This window comes from Schistosoma mansoni, chromosome 3, assembly GCF_000237925.1.
Source record: "Schistosoma mansoni strain Puerto Rico chromosome 3, complete genome".
Classification (NCBI taxonomy): Eukaryota; Metazoa; Platyhelminthes; class Trematoda; order Strigeidida; family Schistosomatidae; genus Schistosoma; species Schistosoma mansoni.
The window spans coordinates 25,655,970-25,677,853 of NC_031497.1; the positions used below are offsets into that span (position 1 = coordinate 25,655,970).

General features: G+C 35.4%; 1 protein-coding gene across 1 annotated transcript in view; it reads left to right on the forward strand.

The window, feature by feature from the left end:
* Window positions 1–375: 375 nt before the first annotated feature.
* Window positions 376–21,884, forward strand: part of Smp_177020 (phospholipase C-like protein 1, plc-l) — a gene marked incomplete at its 3' end in the record, with an annotated part of 26,725 nt that continues 5,216 nt past the window's right edge. Inside the window, exons 1-2 of the mRNA XM_018799776.1 lie at window positions 376–679; window positions 15,563–15,712. Coding sequence (XP_018651531.1) covers window positions 442–679; window positions 15,563–15,712 — 388 coding nt within the window. The 5' untranslated portion in view covers window positions 376–441. The remainder of the gene's footprint in view (window positions 680–15,562; window positions 15,713–21,884) is intronic.

Here is a 21,884-nt window from a genome sequence, read left to right on the forward strand (position 1 = left end):
CAACCTTGAAAAATCGGTCAAACCGAAATACTATCATTCGATATTTTTGGTTTCTAGTTCGTTTTTGAGACTAATAAGACAGTGTGTAGTGATACGACCATAAGTGTTAAATATCTCTTTTTCGAACTTCGTTTTAGAAACTAAAAAATTATCCAGTCAGCACACTTTTTACTATGCTTAATTTGTCCAGATGTACATTGAATGTATTATTAGTGTGTTCTAGTTACGGTAGATCCTAATCCCACATTCTGAAAACCCTCGTTCTTATCTTTGAAGCACTTGCTGATATGGTGTCTTCGAGCAATTGTTGTTTGTTATTTCACTACTTGTGTTTGCTCGCACAAATTTATCTCAGTTATGACCTTGAAAGTGGATAAAGTTTTGAAAAGTTGTCTAATTTCTGCTTTGATGATGTGATGACTGAAAATTAAAAGATACTCGATGGATAATCATGAAGACAACTTGAGGTCATTAATCGAAGAAGCGAGTCTTTCCAGGAACAGCTCTCATCTTCATCAAGGCAAAACAGATACTTTAATAGATCTTCCAACTTGTCTTTCTAAACGAAGTGATTTACCACCTATACAAAAACATGAAAGGCGATTTTCAAGCCATTCAGAAAAAAAATCAGTTACGTTTTCGTTTTCTGGTAGTGAGCGAAGCAATCACATACTAAATGGTGGGTATTGTTTTATGGAATATCCTTACATATGTTTTTGGTATTTTTAATTAAACGGTTACAGGGGTACTGATTCTCAATTTTTTGATTTTTGGAGGATCATAAATTAGTATTCCAGTTATCTCATGCGGGGAATAACTACTATCTACGAGCATGAACAATAGTTAATTACTGATTTATTGTTATGAGGGAAATACTTCTCTAACTCATGCTCTTGCTGGTGAAAAGTTTTTCTTCTGTTGGTTTCGTTTTACGGCACAAGACCGGATTACATATGGATCCTTTTGAGCGCTTCAGATCTCTTTTCAAGATAAATTTTCAGTATTTTTAAGCGTCCTTCAACTCATTGAATTCTTTAGCTATAGCTTTTCAATTTGATTTAACTATAATACATGTTTTACCACAATACTATGACAAGAATTGTGCTTTTGTGTCCCATTTATCATAACATAGTTGCAAGGCACTTGTTTTAGCGTAGAACTACAATGGAAGACTGATTTGAAGAATGTATGCATTCTATTTTTATACCAGTGAATGTCTGATAGCTTAGGAAATTATGAGTTTCACATACACTCTTTGTTATTATTTTAAGACTAAGACTGACGTGCTGTAATTTACTTTGAAGGATTTATTTGAACAGTGAAAAGTTTTGGGAAACGAGGAATAATAAGATCATCTTTTGGGTTAAATATGTGTTACCAACACCCAATACCGCCATGTGTATGCACTTACATGACCATCAGTCACTCATATCCAGTTTAATTTCATTTGGATACAGCACGACTAGTTATTTAAGTTCATCCTTTTGTGATATTTAAAATATAATTTCAAAACTTTTGTTAGGAAAAGACAATGTCATATATATTTTATATATTTGAAAATACTGGCAGATGATGTAAGACATATGTTATCATATTTTCAGTCCTGTAATATGCGAAGGAACTACTCAACATCGCAAACTATGGTGAAAATATTCGGTTTAAGACAAAAATCGTCCTCGATCAACGCTTGATATAACAGGGCGATGAAATTGCTCATTGGTTTACACTACATAGTGCTGTAATGCTGTAATACGACTAACGACCGTGATTATGCTACCATTAGATTGCATACTCGATTGATACGTTGTGCACAGACTGAATCGTATTATACTAGACATAAGATTTACAACCAAATGTGAATAACCAGAGTAAAAACGTAGCAGTAGTTCGTTTAACTTAACTTCAACCAGTCGCACCCAGTGAATCTATGGTAGAGGTAATTAAAGGAAAGAAAATCACAGAATAAATAAATAACAAGTTGCGTCTGTTAGTTTACACTCAATGGCTAATCGCGATCATTTTCACTAGTCTCACATTAATATCATATTTAATTTGTTGTTAAAATACTGCTTAATTAAATACACAGTTACACTTTCTGTAGTCCAAAGCTTAAGTTTAAAGAGTAAAAAGATATTTTCAAGAGATCTTCATTATTTGGTAGAAAATTGCCTTTATTTTTTTTCAGGCTTTTTTATTTCATGTAGGTAGATAAAAAACATTGAAACAAGTGATATCGAATTGTTCTTGGTACAAGTGATTACCTGATATATATATATATATATATATATATATATATATATATATTCAGACGGACGACAGTATTCCTAATTTCATAACTGTTCTGTAGAGCGTAGAGAATTAAGTAATGAATAATCAGATTGTTATTGTGCTTACCTGTAATTAACGGAAAATAGTTTCACTATTTTATTACTCATTATTATTTATATGAAAATTCCCTCTAATAGATGTCTGCTCAAAATTAACCACAGCGCTTACTAAAGAAACATAATATATCAGGTTTCGACGTCTAGCTAAATACTTGTGGCACCTTAGGAAGTCATAGTGAACTATTAAATTAAGTGGTTACATTTTTATCGCAAATAAATTTCGTGGTCTTTGTAATTTGTCAATAGCACAAACTTCCTTTGACGTCTAAGGAAACAACATTTTCTTTACCGACCACCTTGGTAACTTTGTAGACTATGAAAACAGGCGTATTACTTAGGAGTTGATAAAAGTTGTAGTTTCTAAGCATCTTGAGTGACAATGTAAAAATACTTGGACTGTGTTTATGGTTTTCCATAAAGTGACATATTGGCTCAGGATTGATTTATATTGGTATTTGCCTAATATATCTGCGAATTCGGCATTACCCAGAAAATCATGGTAGATATAATGTACTGTTTAGTTGATAAAAACAGGTATCCGGTTTAAAACATTTTATGGTTTAGTGATTACCCGTATATCAGTTTCAAATAACTACATAATGTTCTGTAATAAAAAGGCTTTCACGGATTCATCATCTTTGGTCTTTTTAAATGTATGGCAGATTATGTCCGCTAAGTGGTTCAATAATTCTAGAGTTCGAATGAACCAGCTAACATTTCATATATAGAAAGATATAGCGGAACAAGTGAAACTGATTCATATATTCAATGAAACAGAAAATCCTAGATTTTCCTACAACGTAGTCTAGCAGCTATAAATAAGCTGGCGCTTAAAGATAGAAAAGGGTTGTAGACACTTTCAGGTGCGTTGTATTTTAATTAGGAACAAAATGTGTAATCAAGTAAAATCATGAATATAATACATAACAATCGTGCTTTTTATATCTTTGCACAGCGAATTTGATTTAGAAGTATTATACATGATGTTGATAGTGTGTTACTGAATGCAGTTCATTTATTTTATTTAATATATAAATATTGGTACAAGGGAACACCAGATGTATATGCGCCACACAAATCTAATTTGATTTGTGTGAGGGCTGTGATACTACTCAGGTGCCCAAACTGAAGCAAGTGGTTTCCTTAGGGGGCCACACCCGGAGTCTTTGACCTGAAGATCTGATCCATAAGGCAGTGGAGCATCGTGAGGAGATGCAGTCCCATGGTAGCCGGTGACCAACAATTGATTCATACTCCATTTGTTCCCTCAGGATCGCGGAGCCCATATACACCTTTGGTTTGTAATTAGGGCTTTCCAACTCCTTTAGGTGGACTTCCCGTGTCTACCAACCTGGATAAAGCGCCGGACATTCGCTTTTCGTCCTCTCGATTTCGTAAACAGCACTCGTGGTGCGAGAAGGTAGTGAGTAGGACTTCCCTGGTAGATGCTATATACGCGAGGTCGTGTGAGAGCATTTGGAGAGGGAGGGCGAGCCCTCCTCACTCTCGGCCGTACCAGGGCATGCAGTTCATAGTTCATGGTTATTCATCCCATAAATCTGGACATTCTTAAGTAACTCTCGTATGAATGTATCCGTCATGTAGCATTTTTTACTGTAGTTATGTGTGTATATTCACAACAAATTTACCTGATAGGTTAAACAAAATTACAACTAATTTTCAAGACACTCATGAACATAATTGTCCTTATTGAGAAGTATCATGACCAAGGTTTGACTTGATAATTTCAAATAAATTGAACATTGGATAGATTGTGTTAAGCAAAAATAATATATTTGTAATATCCCAATGAGTAGAAAAACTAGATTTTCTGACGTTTCGTAGCTCAGCGTAAGCCACTTCTTCAGAGCCAGAATAATAAAATAAACTTATATTATTCTATTTGAATCTTCGTTCATACTCTTCTCAACTTGCCTATTCGACTTGCTCTGTGCATTATTGTGGGATATATTTGGAATTGGATCTATTATAATTGTAAAGCACCAATAACATTGATAATAAATGAAAATCACAAAAGCATATGTCAAAAGCAACCTATAGTTGGTATGATCAGTTTTTGTATTACCTCTAAAACACCTTCAGAACGTAAGACTAGTAAACTTTATGTTCATCTATTACACAGATACATTTGAAATATATAGACCCAACTCAGACTGAAAACAGTAATAGCTGTAATATGATCTGATTTTTTAAGGAGTCGTCAGTAACATATACTGTTCGAAACCAATACTTTTGGCTGTGATAGTAAGTAACACTGATAGAGTTATGAAACTTACTACTACTAAGAACATTACTCTTTACATCTTCGGAAATATTCAACATACATAAGTAATAACTTTTAGTAGCCTTGATGTTTTGCTAACACTACACTGGAAATATTGAGTTCTGACTAATTGATTTCGGCTGTCCAGTTTCTGATAAATTGATCATCCTTATCTTACATAATACGAATGAAAGCCATTTACTTTAAAAGGAAATGAATAGAAATACATTTATTCAAGGAAGTTGATTTAGATTAATATATTTCTGATAAACTACTGAACGCTTTAAGTAAAGAGACAAAGACTCAAACCTTTATCGATGAAGTGAATACTTCAACTTCAAAGTATTTACAATTTTTATGTCCAAAAATGAACTACTTACTTACGCCTGTTACTCCCAATGGAGCATAGGCCGCCGACTAGCATTCTCCAACCCACTCTGTCCTCCGCCTTCCTTTCTAGTTCTATCCAGTTTTTGTTCATTCTTCTCATGCCTGTCTCCATATATCGGCGTAATGTGTTCATTGGTCTTCCTCTTTTCCTTTGGCCTTCAGGATTCCATGTGAGGGCTTGCCTTGTGACGCAATTGGGTGATTTCCTCAAAGTGTGCCTTATCCACTTCCAGCGTTTCTTCCTCCACTGAATGGAATCTGGTTTGTTGTCTCCCACATACCAGATTCCAACGGAGGAAGAAATCAGTTCAAAATTGAACTATCGAAACCAACTAAAGATTTTTGCCAACACGGGAACAACCATCGATCTGCAGGCTTAAATTATATTTTTATGTTTAAAAGTGAAATTTCTTCTAGAGTTATTTTGGGTATAAAAGATACTAGAAATTCTCTTCTTAAAAGAATTCGATAATCTCGCATAACCCCATACACATAAACGCTTTAATATCTTTTATTCAAAGTTGTCGATGTGCACTAGAAGTTCAGTGAACTACAATATTGATAGTTAACGTGTTGTTTTAAAAAAAGGATGGTTTCTTATCAAACAACGAAGGAACGGACACAGATATGTATTAATCTTGGTTACCATACCTCATAAAATTAAACGGGCAGTTGACTGAAAAGATGAAACTTAGAAATAAGTGAATACAGCTTTCATTTGAATTGATTACGAGATGTATTACCTATAGTCCACCACCAAGGATTGGGATAATCACACAATCCCCAATCAAGACTTTTGCACTTGTTGACCTACATTAGTCCAACAATCAATAACTTCTTCAAATGACATCATGTCTCATCACCTTTAGCCTTCTTCCTGTTTATTCCTTGAATGTAGTTACAACTTAATATCAGAGAAGCAGGTGGATCTGTATCCTACGTATATGTCGTATTTACCAGAGTCAACGTAAGTTCGCATCGGCATCAGTTAACATAACTCTAAATCTATCTCAATTCCTGATACAGTCATGTAGAGCAACGGTGAAGAGTTTGTTGCTATAAAATACCTCCTTATTGTTTCCTGATGAACAAGGATTCATCAGTTGATGTCACCCTTGAAAAAACTTCTATTTCATAATCCCTTCACCTAATCACCACCATTCCTAATCACTACCCTACTTACGTTATCTCATCAATAAACATTACATAAAAAATATACATATACAGAACATTATTTACTATTCTAATCAATATTAGTAACTATCTTATCACTATGCACTTCGTTCAAAATCATTCCTGTCATTCCTACTACTACTACTACTACTACTACTATCAATATTTCGATTTTTCCTTGATTTTGGTTAATATAAAATGGATCACACATAAAAAAAGAATAAGTTTTAAACAAGAAACTAGTAACATATTCTTCCCTTCTGTCAGCTATGATTAGTAAAAAAAATTGCATGTTATACACCTTTATTATTCATTTCGTTCCCTTTTTTTTTCTTCACTCTCTTCCTCTCTCCCTCTCTCTCTCTCTCTCTCCTTGTTCTTCACCCATATGTTAACTAAACGAATGAATTTTGAAGGTCAACAACACACACCAAAACCAAAACCTTAATACTATTTACAAATCGATGCGCACAATTTGTGTATGTGTATATATATTTGTGTGTGTGTGTAAACGTATAGAGTGATGTACATTGGGTATACAATCCCTTAAAACAGACAATTTGTTGCTACTGACCTTGAAACGATATATTGAAAGATATTTACCCTATTATTTGTCTGAAATAGTGAAGAGATTGTAAGAGGAAGTAAACGAGTATCTATGCTATGTGTGTGTGTGTGTGTAGGTGTGTGTACGTTTGCGTAATGTGCAAATGGTCTTTTATTTTGTCTTTTTCTAAAAAAATTTCTAATTTTTCTACTTTATTTCATTATAAAACTAATTGATAGACGTGTAATTAACATACCAATTATATTTAAAGAAATTAGAGAAATTTAATCAAATATGAAGATCAGAAGGGGTTACTGTGGAGATTTCAGTACTTTTTTATAGTTGAAACCATGAGTCAATTGAAGCTAGACCACCATGGAAAACCTGGAAGCACTGCTTGACGGCCGTTTCGTCCTATTATGGGACTCCTGGTAGGTCCTGGTTTCGAATCTCGCTCGCAAGTGCGGGATCGTGGATGCGCACTGCCACTTAGGAGTCCCATAATAGGACGAAACGGCCGTCAAGCAGTTCTTTCAGGTTTTCCATGGTGATTTAGCTTCAATTGACTCATGATTTCAATTATGAAAATATGAAGATCTTATTTTTGTTTTCCAGTTTAAACTGAGGGATATTATTTTGTTTAAAATGTCGAATCTATGGATTATTGGTTATTGATATGATCATAATTTCAGTAATGATAATGGGCACTATGTGTATATAAAGTAATATCAGGTTCGGTGTAACTCACTCGTTTTGATACATAAATAATGAATACTTCAGAAATTATAATTAGCTGATCATTGAGTAGTAATGAATGTCATGTTTATCTAGTCTTTCTCCATACTGATCGAATTCCATTGATCAAGATGTAATGAGGTCACTCGTCTAATTGAATCAACATTGCTTGCACCACGTTTAGATGTTAGATGGTTGGGGCTAGTTGACAGGAAACCGTGGATCTAGATTTAGATCTAGATGTAGCTGACTGACTGACTGACTGACTGACTGAGATTTCGTGTTAGTATTCATCAGCAAAAGTATATTCGGAGCTTTGGAGGTGCTGATGCTCCCTGTAGAATTTAAAGTCGAAGCACCTAGGTTCATAGTATGAGATTTTATGACAAAAGTGTATGGAATGTGAATAACTTTCTGTTGAACTGATATATTTACAATCGATTGATGACTAGGTAGTTCCTAGTGTCATATTTGTTTAATTCTTTAATACTGATTGAATTCTACCAGTCTGTGAAGCTAAATAACTCGAGTTCAAGTCGTACAGTTAGCAGTAGTTTCTTTACGATCGAGGACACACCCTACTGATAACGCTGAACTGTCACGAAATCTAGATCGTAAGTTTTCAACCATCTAATTGCATCCACCTAATAGGCCACCAGGTTCATTTCATCGGTAGAAAGTTCTAGGTTCAAACAATTTAGTATTAATATTAAAGTAGCCATTAAAATATGCAATTTCATCAACTCATTGTTGATTCATCTATTCTAGTTGAATTGTATTATACTCTTAGATTCAATAGATTCATTTTAGTCTTCAGTGCTAATAATTAAATTGTCCTGTTTTGATTTCATATTAAATAACATAGATCTATCTTATCTTGATTTGTTTTAATTTATTCCCTTTGAAATACTGTGGGCTGTTGTTTGTTTTCAATAATATGCACGAATAGTTTTATTCTATACTGTATGATGAATGAAATATTGTCTAGTATCAGGTAAATCTTTAAGTTATTTACTTACTTACTTACGCCTGTTACTCCTCATGAAGCATAGGCCACCGACTAGCATTCTCCAACCCACTCTGCCCTGGGCCTTTCTTTCTAATTCTATCCAATTTTTGTTCATTCTTCTCATGTCTGTCTCCATTTCTCGGTGTAATGTGTTCTTTGGTCTTCCTCTTTTCCTTTGGCCTTCAGGACTCCATGTGAGGGCTTGTCTTGTGACGCATTTGGGTGATTTCCTTAATGTGTGTCCTATCCACTTCCACCGCTTCTTCATGATTTCTTCCTCTACTGGATGGAATCTGGATTGTTGTCTCCCACAGTATTTTGTTGCTGATAGTGTCTGGCCAACGGAACCGAAGTATCTTGCGTAGACAACTGTTAATAAACACCTGTATCATCTGGATGATGGCTTTCGTAGTTCTCCACATCTCCGCCCCATACAGTAGAGCTGTCTTGACATTTGTATTGAAAATTCTGATCTTGGTGTTGGTTGAAAACCCTCCGCCTTTACCCCGGCTTGGGACCGGCAGTAGCCCCTGGAGGAGATACAGGCGGAGTTTTTAAGTCATTTAGTGTAAAGATATTCTTTAGTTGATCCTTAGATTCACTAATCCAATGATCGTTTAACTATTCAAATGTTATGAACTATTTTTGATGGTTTCATTTACTTCTTAAACTAAATTGGTTTAAAAATTAGAATTAAAGCAAAGTGTATCAAGAGAAGTAAATCACAACATTATTTTACTTAACTAAGTTTCTATTTTATTATTTTATTTAAACACATAAATATTGGTACAAAGGGGCACCAGATACACATGCGCCACACAAATCTAATTTGATTTGTGTGAGGATTGTGATACTGCCCGGGTGTCCAGACGGAAGCAGGTGGTTTTCATAGGGGGCCACACCCGGAACCTTTGACCTGAAGATCTGATCCATAAGGCAGTGGAGCATCGTGAAGTGATGCAGTCCCATGGTAGCCGGTGATCAACAATTGATCCGTACGCCATTTGTTTCCTCAGGATACTGGAGCCCATATACACCATTGGTTTGGAATCGTGGTTTTCCAACTCCCCTAGGTGAACTTTCCATGTCCATCAACCTGGATAAAGCACCGGATATTCGCTTTTCGTCCTCTCAATTTCGTAAACAACAGTATTGTCACGAGAAGGCAGTGAGTAGGACTTCCCCGTCAGATTTTATATACGCGTGGCCATATGAGAGGGTTTCGAGAAGGAGAACGGACTCTCCTCACTCTCGGCCTTACCAGGGCATTTGGGGGCTAAAACAAAAACAATCAATCAATAAATAAGATTTATATATATATATATATGATACATGACATTATTTGTAAAATAATTATGTATAATTACACTATCACAATGTTTCTACCCTTTTTTATGTGTAGAACAAGGTTTAGATACTGAAATATTTTTTTCTCTTTTATGTGCGTGTATTTGATTGAGATCATGTGCGTGTATTTGATTGAGATTGTGTCATATATATATATATATAACGTATTTTTGAGGACATATTCTTTGAAATGGATTACAATCATAAATAGGGATTTCTATTTTTCCCCCAACATAAAGTTAACACCCATTCTTTATATGTATGATTATACAGTTATTCGAAATTAATATGGTATTTTTGAATGAATTATAGTCTCTATGTACATCTTCATCATAAGATTTGAATGCTGAAATATTAATTGAGTAGTATATTTTTTGTATTGGCTATTTGTTGACTTAACATTATTCAATGACTAAAATTTATTATATGCTTTAATTAGTTACCTATGATCAAAGAAAAGTAGACATTAACACCATTGGATGGCGGCTCAGTGGTCTAGCGGTTGAGCGCTCTGGTGCTAGACTGGTAAGTCCTGGGTTTGAATCTCGCGATGCGAGATCGTTGATGCGCACTGCTGAGGAGTCCCAAAATGGGACGAAACGGCTGTTCAGTTGATGTAAAACTTTAAATTCGACAATCTTCGTATCAGATTGTAATGCTTTTATCCAATTTTTCATTTATTTAGATGAAAACCTATATTTTAATCTGAATAATATCCATTTTAACTTCCAATTAGCTAAAAGAAAATAATTTTAGTTTTCATTGTAACCAGGTCTGTTGTGAGATATCAACTCACTAAAGACAATGGTGGACGGTCATCCAATTTTGTGGATTAATTGAAGTAAGATATTAGCACCATTGGATGCCGGCAGGCTCAGTTGTCTGGTGGTTAAGCGTTCGCACACGAGACTGATAGATCTTGGGTTGAAATCTCACGAGACGGGATCGTGAATGCGCACTGCTGAAGAGTCCTACAATAGGACAAAACGGCCATCCAATGCTTCCAGGTTTTTCATGGTGATCTAGCTTCAATTGACTCATGATTTTAACTATAAAAAAAATACTGAAATCTCCACAAATCCCCCTTCTGATAAAAATTGAATATTGAATGAAAATTTCATGAATTACTCTGAAAATATTCATGAAAAACAAAGAAGTAAATGAAGTACAGAATAAGTGGAATTCTATGAGAATAAAAAAAGGCGCGAAAATTGGAATCTATTATTGTTTTCTCTTTCATTCATTAAAAGAAAATCAATAAAAATAAGATAATAAGTAATAAAAATCTGAAAAAAAAATTAAAATAAATATTCTTAGGAAGTTAATTAATTAATCTCTTCGAGATTAATTAATTATTATAATCAACAGATATAAACAATGTATTCAGTAAAATCCATATAGTACTTAACTTTATACTACTTATAGTACTTAATCTCTTGAGGCGGGATCATGGATGTGCACTGCTGAGGAGTCTCACAATAGGACGAAACAGCCGTTCGGTGCTTTCAGGTTTTTTATGGTGGTCTAACTTCAAACGACTCATGATCTTAACTATTAAGATTGAATTTATATATTAAGATAATTTTTAATATGTACTAACACTTACTTACTTACGCCTGTTACTCCCAATGGAGCATAGGCCGACGACCAGCTTTCTCCAACCCACTCTGTCCTCCACCTTCCTTTCTAGTTCTATCCATTCTTTGTTCATTCTTCTCATATTTGTCTCTATTTCTCGGCGTAATGTGTTCTTTCGTCTTCCTCTTCTTCTTCGGTCTTAAGGATTCCATGCCTTTTGACGCAATTGGGTGATTTCTTCAATGTATGTCCTATCCACACTTAAGTAGAATATAATTAAAAATACACCTTTTTTCGTTGTTTATTTCCTCTTGATTAAGTACTTCTATGAAGTACACACATATCAAACTTATTTTTCAAACTTTTTTGGCGAAGAACTTATCATCGTCAGTTTATTCAAAAAAACTTTAAAGCAAAGTAATCTACTCAGTTTTAATTTAATGTAGAGGCCATTTAGCATAAAATTCCCTTTTAACATTTGCTTATTGTGTATAATATGTCAAAAAGAACTGACCAGTATATGTTATTGTATACATGTATGTAAAACATGTTTATTTATGCTCACTTACTTACTGGTTAGCGTTTTCCTAGCGGGTTGGTTTTCTAAGGGATGGGGTCGCTAACCCCATGCCTAACCCTCCTCCCTTATCTGGGCTTAGGACCGGCAGTAGCCCCCGGAGGAGCTACAGGCAGATTTTCATCTATCCTACTGTGTATTGTTTTAATAGTAGTTGTATTTTAATGCACAAATAAAGTTATTTTAACTTTGAATGAAAATGGATAAAAAAAGAAAGAAAGAGTGGTATTCAGACATTAAAAGAACAACTGTTTTTCTTGACTTGGAATACATTACATCAAGACATTTACTTTACAAATATGGCACTGAGTTAATTTGACTGTTAAAAACTACTTATTAGAGATATAAGTAGAAACAAAAAAGTCAGAAAAAACAAGGAAAATATTTGTACAAATATAAGCTAATAAGAAAAAGTGGTAGACATTACTTTTTAAATTTTGAAATGTCAATGATAAGATTTTAGTTTTTCAGAATGAATTAAAACAAAACGATTTACTTTAAAAACTTGAATAAGAAAACAAACTGGAAGTCAATCAAATTTATGATATAGTTCACTGTATAGATTGTTCTTAGTTGGACAATCGTTGGAAATCAAGAAACATTGAAGAGTTATATCGTCCTAGTGTGAAACTCTTTAGTAGTACTCATTGACTACTACTATCGAAGGTCGAATTCAGGACCTTCAATACCCAAGGCAAATTCTTAACCTGTAAACAACTGAATCGAGATTCAGTGGCCTACACTTTTAACCTTTTAATTTGTGACACTACTCAACCATTTCACAATGTCATTGATGGGTAGCTATTTCACATCCAATCATTTTGAACTCCACGTATCACAGCTTCGGATTAAAATTCAGTGGTTCGTCTCTAACAATCAGTCGCTATCGAGCACATAATTCTTATTTGTATACGAATGTCGTAGTCACTAGAAAATGATTGATTACTTCATTTATGGATCTCTTAAAATCTCAGTATGTATTCGTCTTTAGTAATTGTCAACTTTAGACAAGAGAAGAGGCAACCGTTAAAACAGTATTGAAGTAAACTGTTTAAACTATAACTGATTACTTCAGGAAACAAATATTACTGTATGTTAAGAGTCAGGCTATATGCTCTAGTTAAGTCGGTTCGCACTAATGATCGTTAGAATTCGCGGGAAGAACGCTGTCGAAGATACGGTGAACTTTCGTTTTCACGTCAGTTATGTGTAACAGACTGCTATGTCCACCGGCTACGATCGCCATTAGTGCATGCTGGCGGAGGGTTTTTCGTGTTGAACAGTTTGGAGATTGAGAAACTGCAGGGTTTTCTGCAATTTCTGGAAGACTTACAATGCTTATTGGGATGTCAGCACCAATTAAGATTATCTGTTTCTCATGGTTCAGAGATAGATTTTTATCGTGATGAGTTTTTTTTTAAGATTTTGGGGGCTTCTACGACTGTGATGAATGTTAAGATAACAAGTGGGAGTATGACAGAGATCTGTAACTCCATGCTTCATCGTTTGAGGCTTTCTTTTGACAGAATAACCTCAGTGTTGGGGATTCTGGTGACATATTTAAATTTCACTGATCACCCCTTTTACCAAAAATTTCTGGAATAAATTCTCCGAATCAGTCGCTAGTTAATCTATGTTGACGAGTCCTATACTAGGATGAATTGATTATCCAGTGCTTCTGAGCCTTTAACAGCTCTCTAATTAGGGTAATTGATTGAGATGAACAGTAAAACAAGTTTTACATTTTCTGGAGTTTTAGATGCATCACACGTTGGTTAATGATTGAAATGTGGCGTAAAATTCTAACTACCTTTTTATTCTATTGTAACAAATGAAATGTAAATGTGGACTGATATTTCAATTAAAATGTTTCAATTCCCTCTAATTGAAGTAAAATAAAGTTTTTGCTTTAATTAGATAGAAATGGTTTAACTAGAAAACTAGAAAAAAATGAAATCTAAACTAGATAAATACATAAAATTTGTCGTAGTTGAAAGCATGAGTCAATTGAAGCTAGACCACCATGGAAAACCTAGAAGTACTGGACGGTGGTTTCGTCCTATTGTGGGACTCCTCAGCAGCGCACATCCACGATCCTGACTTGCGAGATTCGGATCCAGGACCTATCAGTCTCGTGCGAGAGATTATCATCTAGAATCCAATGGTGTTAATGTCTGACATTAATCAATCCACGAAATTGAGCAACCGTCCTGGTATTCTAGTGAGAAGCAGTGACCAGTGGAGTTCAACCGGGTCTGTTTTGAGATAGTAACTCACTGAAGACAATGAAAGATATGTCGCTCAATCTCGTGGACTAGTTGAAGTTAGACATTAAAACCGATGGATGCCGGCCGGCTCACTAGTCTAGAGGTTAAGCAACAGCGCGCAAGACTGATAGGTCCTGAGTTCGAATCCCGCGAGTCAGGATCGTGAATGTACACTACTGAGGAGTCTTACAATAGGACGAAATGGTCATCCAGTGATTCCAGGTTTTCCATGGTGATCTAGCTTTAATTGGCTCATAGGTTGTCACAAATAATAATGAAGAACAATTATTGAAATGATCTTTCACTAACATAGCTAATTATTCTCTCATATGTTTGTAGTTTACACTTTGTGTACTCACCATTCTATTGGAGTTTTTTTTGTTGTTGTTGGTTTGAACTTCAGTTTTTCATTCACTTTGTTTACTTGAAATGTTGTAGATAATTGTGAATAATAAACCCTTAAGATGATTTGATAATTTTGATGTTAAGTGTGAGTAAATTGTGAACATTTGAAAAAGAGACTTAGCCTATGGTAAATATGGTGAATAACTATTTCAATCATTGTACACTTTAGATAATTAATTATTATATGTTTCAAGTTGCGATTATACTATACCGCTGACTTTGAATTCGGACCTATGGATTTTTTATCATTGTGTCTTGTTTGCCTATTATTACTAATGAATAACTACAACTGTATTTATAGAATTGTGGAGATTTTTGAATTTTACTAAATTACCGAAATGATCTACGTGAGATCACCATTGAAAAAATATAAGCACTGGTTGGCCATTTCGTCTTAGTATAGGAATTATCAGCAATGAGTATCTGCGAACCCACATGCGCTAAACGAATCAATCACTTTCATTCTCACGTGCGAACGCCTAACCTCTAGATCAGTTAGTCACCATTCAACGGTGTTAATGTATGACTTCGATTATTCCACGAAATTGAGCGACACATCCACCATCGTCTTCAGTGAGTTACTATCTCACAACAGACCCGGTTAAACTTCACTGGTCACTGTTTCCTTTTAGAACTCTATGGAATACCTCTTGAAGTCAGTCACTAATGAGCTAGGACCGATAGGTCCTGGGTTCGAATCTCATGAGGTGGGATTGTGGATGCTCACTGCTGAAGAGTCCCACAATAGGACGAAGCAACCCTCCAATGCTTCCAGGTTTTCCATGGTGGTCTAGCTTCAATTGATTCATGATTTCAACTATTAAATAATCTTGTCTACTTTTTTTTTAAATTCCATTCTATAGCATCCGATTGTTTTGCTTATATGCGTAAAGGTAGTGAAATGATTAAACTTCATACTAGTGGACGTCAATATAAACGTATGTTTTATTTAAATGAACAAATGAATTGTATTAAATGGTCTTCAACAAATAAACGTCAATCAAATTCACAAAGTAAGTAAATTTTTAACTTAAAACTAATTTCAATATGATTTATTTTGTGATTTAATTGATGAATTTTATAATATTTTGTGACCCCGCAATCTGACTCCAGTTTGATCGTACTTACTTACTTACGCCTGTTACCCCTCGTCGAGGAGCATAGGCCGCTCACCAGCATTCTCCATCCAACTCTGTCCTGGGTAATCCTTTCCAGTTCTTTCCAGTTGTTGTTCATCCTTTTCATATCTGCTTCTACTTCCCGACGTAATGTGTTCTTTAGCCTTCCTCTTTTTCGCTTCCCTTCCGGATTCCAGGTTAGCGATTACCTCGTGATGCAGTTTGTTAATTTCCTCAATGTACGAAGATGTTAAATCTTCCATTTAATTCCGTATATTACCTAGGTTAACCCCGTTTGTGTGGCAGCGGTAATAAGAAACCAAATATGGGTTGTGTTAGAGGGATTTATTCAGACAGACAATGGGGACGAGAAGCGGAGATGGCGAGTGTGCCAACTCATTTTTGATCTAGTAACACGGTATTTACAGTTAAATAAAAATAAACTACGGACATGTAATCTGTAGGATAAGCATGCGCACACATATACACCCATATGAAAACGTTGAAGGTTAATAAGCAAATAAATGACAAGGTCAAAATTTGACTTGAAAAGAATGAATAAACCGCTCTGTCCAGAAGCTAGAATAACCCATATGGGCTTGACACAATATCGGTCATTACGATATAATTAACTTGTTTCAGAACTGTAAACATTCTTTGAATGCCATTCATAAAGTATTTGTTTCAATTTTAATAAAACAAAACAAAAACCTTGTAACTATATGAACGCTTGAATTGGTTTCCTAAGCTCTTCTAATAACCCCAGACTAAATCTACACGACAACTTGAACATGAGAGAAAAGGCGTGAAGTATGGAAAGAGAGCTTTACTACAAGCTTAGTCCATGTACAGAAAACCGAGGGTATTTATAGAATTTTAGACGGTCTTGGGTTTCTGGAAAGTTCTGGGACCCTACCAGACATAGTAGCAGGATAGACAATCATCCAACGAGAAAGTGACATGTGACTCTTCATTTTCTAGATGCTTCTGAAAAACGTCTATTGAATGCTGATTGAATAAAATGTTACCCAGTGTTTTCAGTGCTCCCTTGGGGGTTCTTTCAAGAAGTATTCCGTGTCTCCCCAACACTACATTTGATCATAAATTTTGAAATTTAATCTGAAAAATTTCATTAAAATTTTAAAATCATTATAATTCATAGTTGAAATCATGAGTTAATTAAAGTTAGACCATCATGGAAAACCTGGAAGCACTGGATAGTCGTTTCGTCATATTGTGGGACACCTCAGCAGTGCGCATCCACGATCCCGCCTCGCGAGACTCGAACCCAGCTCTGTGGTCTATCGGTTAAGTGCTCTGGCTCGAGACTGGTAGGTCCTGGGTTCGAATCTCGCTCGCGAGAGCGGATTCGTGGATGAGCACAACTGAGGTGTCACACAATAGAACGAAACGGCCGTCCAGTGCTTCCAGGTTTTCCATGTTGGTCTAGCTTCAATTGATTCATGATTTCAACTATGAAAATACTGAAATCTCCACAAAACACCTTCTCATTATAATTCACTTAATGTCTAAGATGAAAACATACTTTTTGATTAAATTGTGATACTTTTAACATTTTTATAGATGAATTTTTGTCCTCTAGCTCATGTAGTGACAACGGTTGTTCTAGATTTCAAAGACAAATTTGACCCTTAAACATTTTCAGCCCAGATTTGATGTTTGGTTTATTGTGATTTCCAATCAATGTATTTTATGATTTAATGTGTAATTCTCATCTTGACTAAGTTCATTGGTCCTGGTTTCTTATTCTCACATAGATTTACATATCTCACTATCCAATTATCACCCAATGAAGGATTCTAAAGATTTGTTGTTTATATTTAGAGTTGAACTTGACCAAACTCTCGGTATATTGACAAAGTGAGCGGATTATTACTTATCTGCTTATTTGTTGTTTTGATCTGATTTCTTAGTGTATATTGTACAGGTAACATTTGAAAGATAACTTATTGTTCAATAGATAAAATAGAACGGTCGACTTGGGTTTGAATATTTCTATATACAATAAAACAAATAATAAACAATAGTAAATCTTGTCAGTATTGAGCGTTTGTCGAGATTTATGGGTGTTATTGAGATGACAAGCGGAATTAAGTTGGATAACCACTGAGAACCAAGAAGCACTGGACAGTTGTCTAATCTTAGTACGGGACTCTTTAGCAGTGAGAGTCCACGAACTTCTATGAATGTTATCAAGGACATGCAGGTATCGCGACGAGTGTTTAGCCTTTGGACCATTGAACTAGCATTTGATGGCTTATATTTGTGATTTTAATCGATTCGCGACGTCGCGCGCTGCCACTTTCATAGTCTTTGGATTCATAAATCTGAGGAGTCATGTACCAGGACAAAACAGCTGTCCAGTGCTTCCTAGTTTTCAATGGTGGATTAGCTTAGATAGACTCGTTTACAGAACTGCTCAAATGTGAACTCAGTTGTTCCTCGAGTCTGCTATTGGCTTTCTCGTCTCTGAGTTCAACTTTAACGGGTCTTTTTAATGTGGTTTTCCTGTGTCCAGTGAGGCGCAAGCAAATGTGAGCTCGTATTAGAGCATGGTCAGAGTCTAAACATGTATTCCTGAACGATTGGCAGTCTTCTACCGAGTCTCTCCAACGATGACTGATGGCAATATGTTCTGTTTAAGCCCATCATTGTTTTGATGCAGGTGGTCGCCTTGTTAGACGATGTCTCTCCTTATGCTCAAAATTAATGTTTGTTAAAAATAAACGGTTGTCTGAGCATAGTTGCGACAGACGATCACCGTTATCTGTTCGCTGATCCGAGATACTAAAATGCCCACCTAAATGTCTTTCTGTTTGATTTAAGCTACCTACTTGAGCATTAAAATCACTTACATTGAGTACTATGTCTGAGTGTTTAGCTTTTTGAAGAAGTTCAGACAGCTTTCTGTAAAGGTCATCTTTCACTTCATCCGTGCTGCAGTCAGTGGGAGCGTAGGCAAAAACGACGAAAAGACAGCGATGTGTGTCCCTGCCCTTCTAAGTTCTTACGGAGCCGTTTAGCCGAACAGGCGACTGTTAACGGGGATCCACCCTAATAGTGCTTGTTCTACTCTCGTACTAAATGCTATGCCTACACCTGCCAGACCACGAGAACTAGCCATCAGGTCGCGAAAAACATGGAGGGTGTATCTCATCAGATCTACGTTTTGGCGAGGTGAGGTCAAGTGAATGACCACACTAGGATCCTGTACACATGTTTCGGAGACACAGCATATATCAATAGTACGAGATTCTAAGGCTTTAGCCAAGGAGGCCTGATGGCCGATTTGACATAGGGTGCGTACGTTGAATGCTCTAATTTGTAGTTTGGAGCGAGGTTTCAGTAGTGTTTCGCGCACTAAGATCGTTGGCTATGGTGACACTTGAGGAGGAAGCCGAATGAGGAAGTTTAGTGCTGAAAGTCGAGGTAGAAGGAATAATAGGAATTAGAGAAGGAAATTGATTATGAATACAGTGATCTCGAGTGCTGTTAGAAGTATGAGGGCAGTTATCACTTCTCAGTTGCCCACACCGTGGAGGGGTTCTTCTAGAGGCACTTGAAAAGGAATTTGGATTAGAGGTGGTCTTAGTGACCTGAGAGCATGACCACAGTGCTCAAGGGACAACCGCTTGAGGTCGGTCACACACGACCTTTTTGTGGGTAGTTTTTCTGTTAGCTCCGTACCTGTTGGGACCTTACCGCCACAGACGGATATCCGTGGGATGAAGCGAGGTGTGCATTTTTAGGGTCGACCTTTTCTAACCCCACCCCTCCTTGTTGGGAGGCAGCATCGCTGTTATGCTGGTTGTCTGAAAGAAACACCTAACTGCTGTCACACCTCTGTACAGTCAGCAGTACGACTTCACCTTCGGACCTTGGGTTTGCTGCTTTTAATCTTACCGCTCTTCAACCGACCTGCCTGGCATGATAAGACCTTGAGGAATAATCGTTCCAGCCAGTATATCTCGGTTGGTTCATCACGATAGGCAAGCCCGACCACCACGTCAAAGTAGCAGCAACGGTCGGGTATACTGATAGTAGATTTATTTAAACATTTATTTTCTTGCTCAAGGTTAATAAAGTACTTTTATTAGACTTCAATAAAAATTTAACTATCAAACTTATGTATGATAAATAATTGACGAATTCTTTTTAGCCTACTAAGAATATCTTAGTGACTCGTAGTTGATAATGGCTTGTACTTTTCTTTTGCTGATATTTGAAAATTCAAACGATTTGGTCCCCTTTAGCATATTTGGATCCTTAAAGCGGGCCTGAAAACACTGGGAAACATCTTATCTAATCAGTATTCAATTGAAGAATCTCAGAAATATTTAGAAAATGAAAAGTTAAGCATTACGTTTCTGATTGGATGATCACCTATCTTAATAATATGTTTAGTAAGGTTTCAGAACCTTCCAGAAACCAAAGGTCATTTGAAATGTTATTAATATCTTCTATTTTCTATACATAAACTATCGTTGTAGTAGAGATCTCTTTTCATATTTCTGACCTTTTCATTTGTGTTCAAGTTGTCATTTAGATTTGGTCTAAAGTTATTAGAAGAGGTCAGGAAATCAATTCAAGTGTTTGGTTATAAGATGTATAAGTTTAAATTAATAATGAACAACTTATAATTAATCATATCTCTTACAATACCTTATATAAAAATGCTAACCATTACAATTTATTCTTTTGTATTATTTGAATAATTTACTCAAATATGTCAAATGGAATATTTTCACAGTTGAAATCATGAGTCAATTGAAGCTAGACCATCATCGAAAACCAGGTCTGTTGTAGAGATATCATCTCACTGAAGACAATTGGTGAACGGTCGCTCAAAATCGTGGATTGGTTGAAGTTAGACATTAACACCGTTGGATGCCAGCTCTGTGGTCTATCGGTTAAGTGCTCTGGCTCGAGACTGGTAGGTCCTGGGTTCGAATCTCGCTCGCGAGAGCGGATTCGTGGATGCGCACTGCTGAGGAGTCCCATAATAGGACGAAACGGCCGTCCAGTGCTTCCAGGTTTTCGATGGTGGTCTAGCTTCAATTGACTCATGATTTCAACTGTGAAAATACTAAATTCTCCACAAAACCTCCTCTGAAATGGAATATTACCTAAACTAACTTTATATTACAAAAGGTTTAACTTTCATTAATTTTAAAATTTAAGTTGTATGTACAAAAATAATTTTTAAAATTCTTTTCTTTGCTATGACCTTAGTTTATAGTTTTACTTATCATTTTTTTTTTCTTATATATTACTGTTAACAAAATAGCTCTTTCATAATTGAAAGCATGAATCAATTGAAGCTAGAGACTTTTTCATTAATGTTATAAATGTGACATACAAATGTAGATAAAAATCAATGTGTGAAAATTTTGTATGATCATATATTCACCATTATTATTATTGCCAGGGATTTTATTTAATATAATATATTTTTGGCACTGTTATAATTTCTCTTATTACGATCCAGCTATTCCTGTTACTTAGTAATCTTAGACATCAATTTACTAGACAGGTCCCTAAATTAGAACCAAGTTAAATAGGAACAACATTATATTTTGAATAACAAGGATAGATGAAAATAAGAAACCAATAAGAGATACGTTAGTATATTTATATTTTCTACATGAGAAGATTCTACAGTCTTCTCCAAGTAACAACTAGAAGAACTTCAGGCAGAGTTATGACCAAGTTTACATGTGAATAATTGACAAGAGCAAATATATGTGTTACAAAATAAATGGAAACACTGGAATAATTCGTCTTTTCAAAGGTCAAGAAAAATTACATAGGCTTGTCAAAAACTACTGATTGCTACATAGATAGATTAAGATAGCCAATATTGTTCATAATGTCAGTCAATTTGATTTGAGATATCTTCAGATTATTATATATAAAGATATTTGGTTATTCAGTGTATATATTCTCACTAAAAACCAGCGAACATCAATAGCCTTATATTATGATCTACATTAAGTCAACTACATTGGTTGATTGGCATTGATTGCACTTGTCAGTTAATACACAG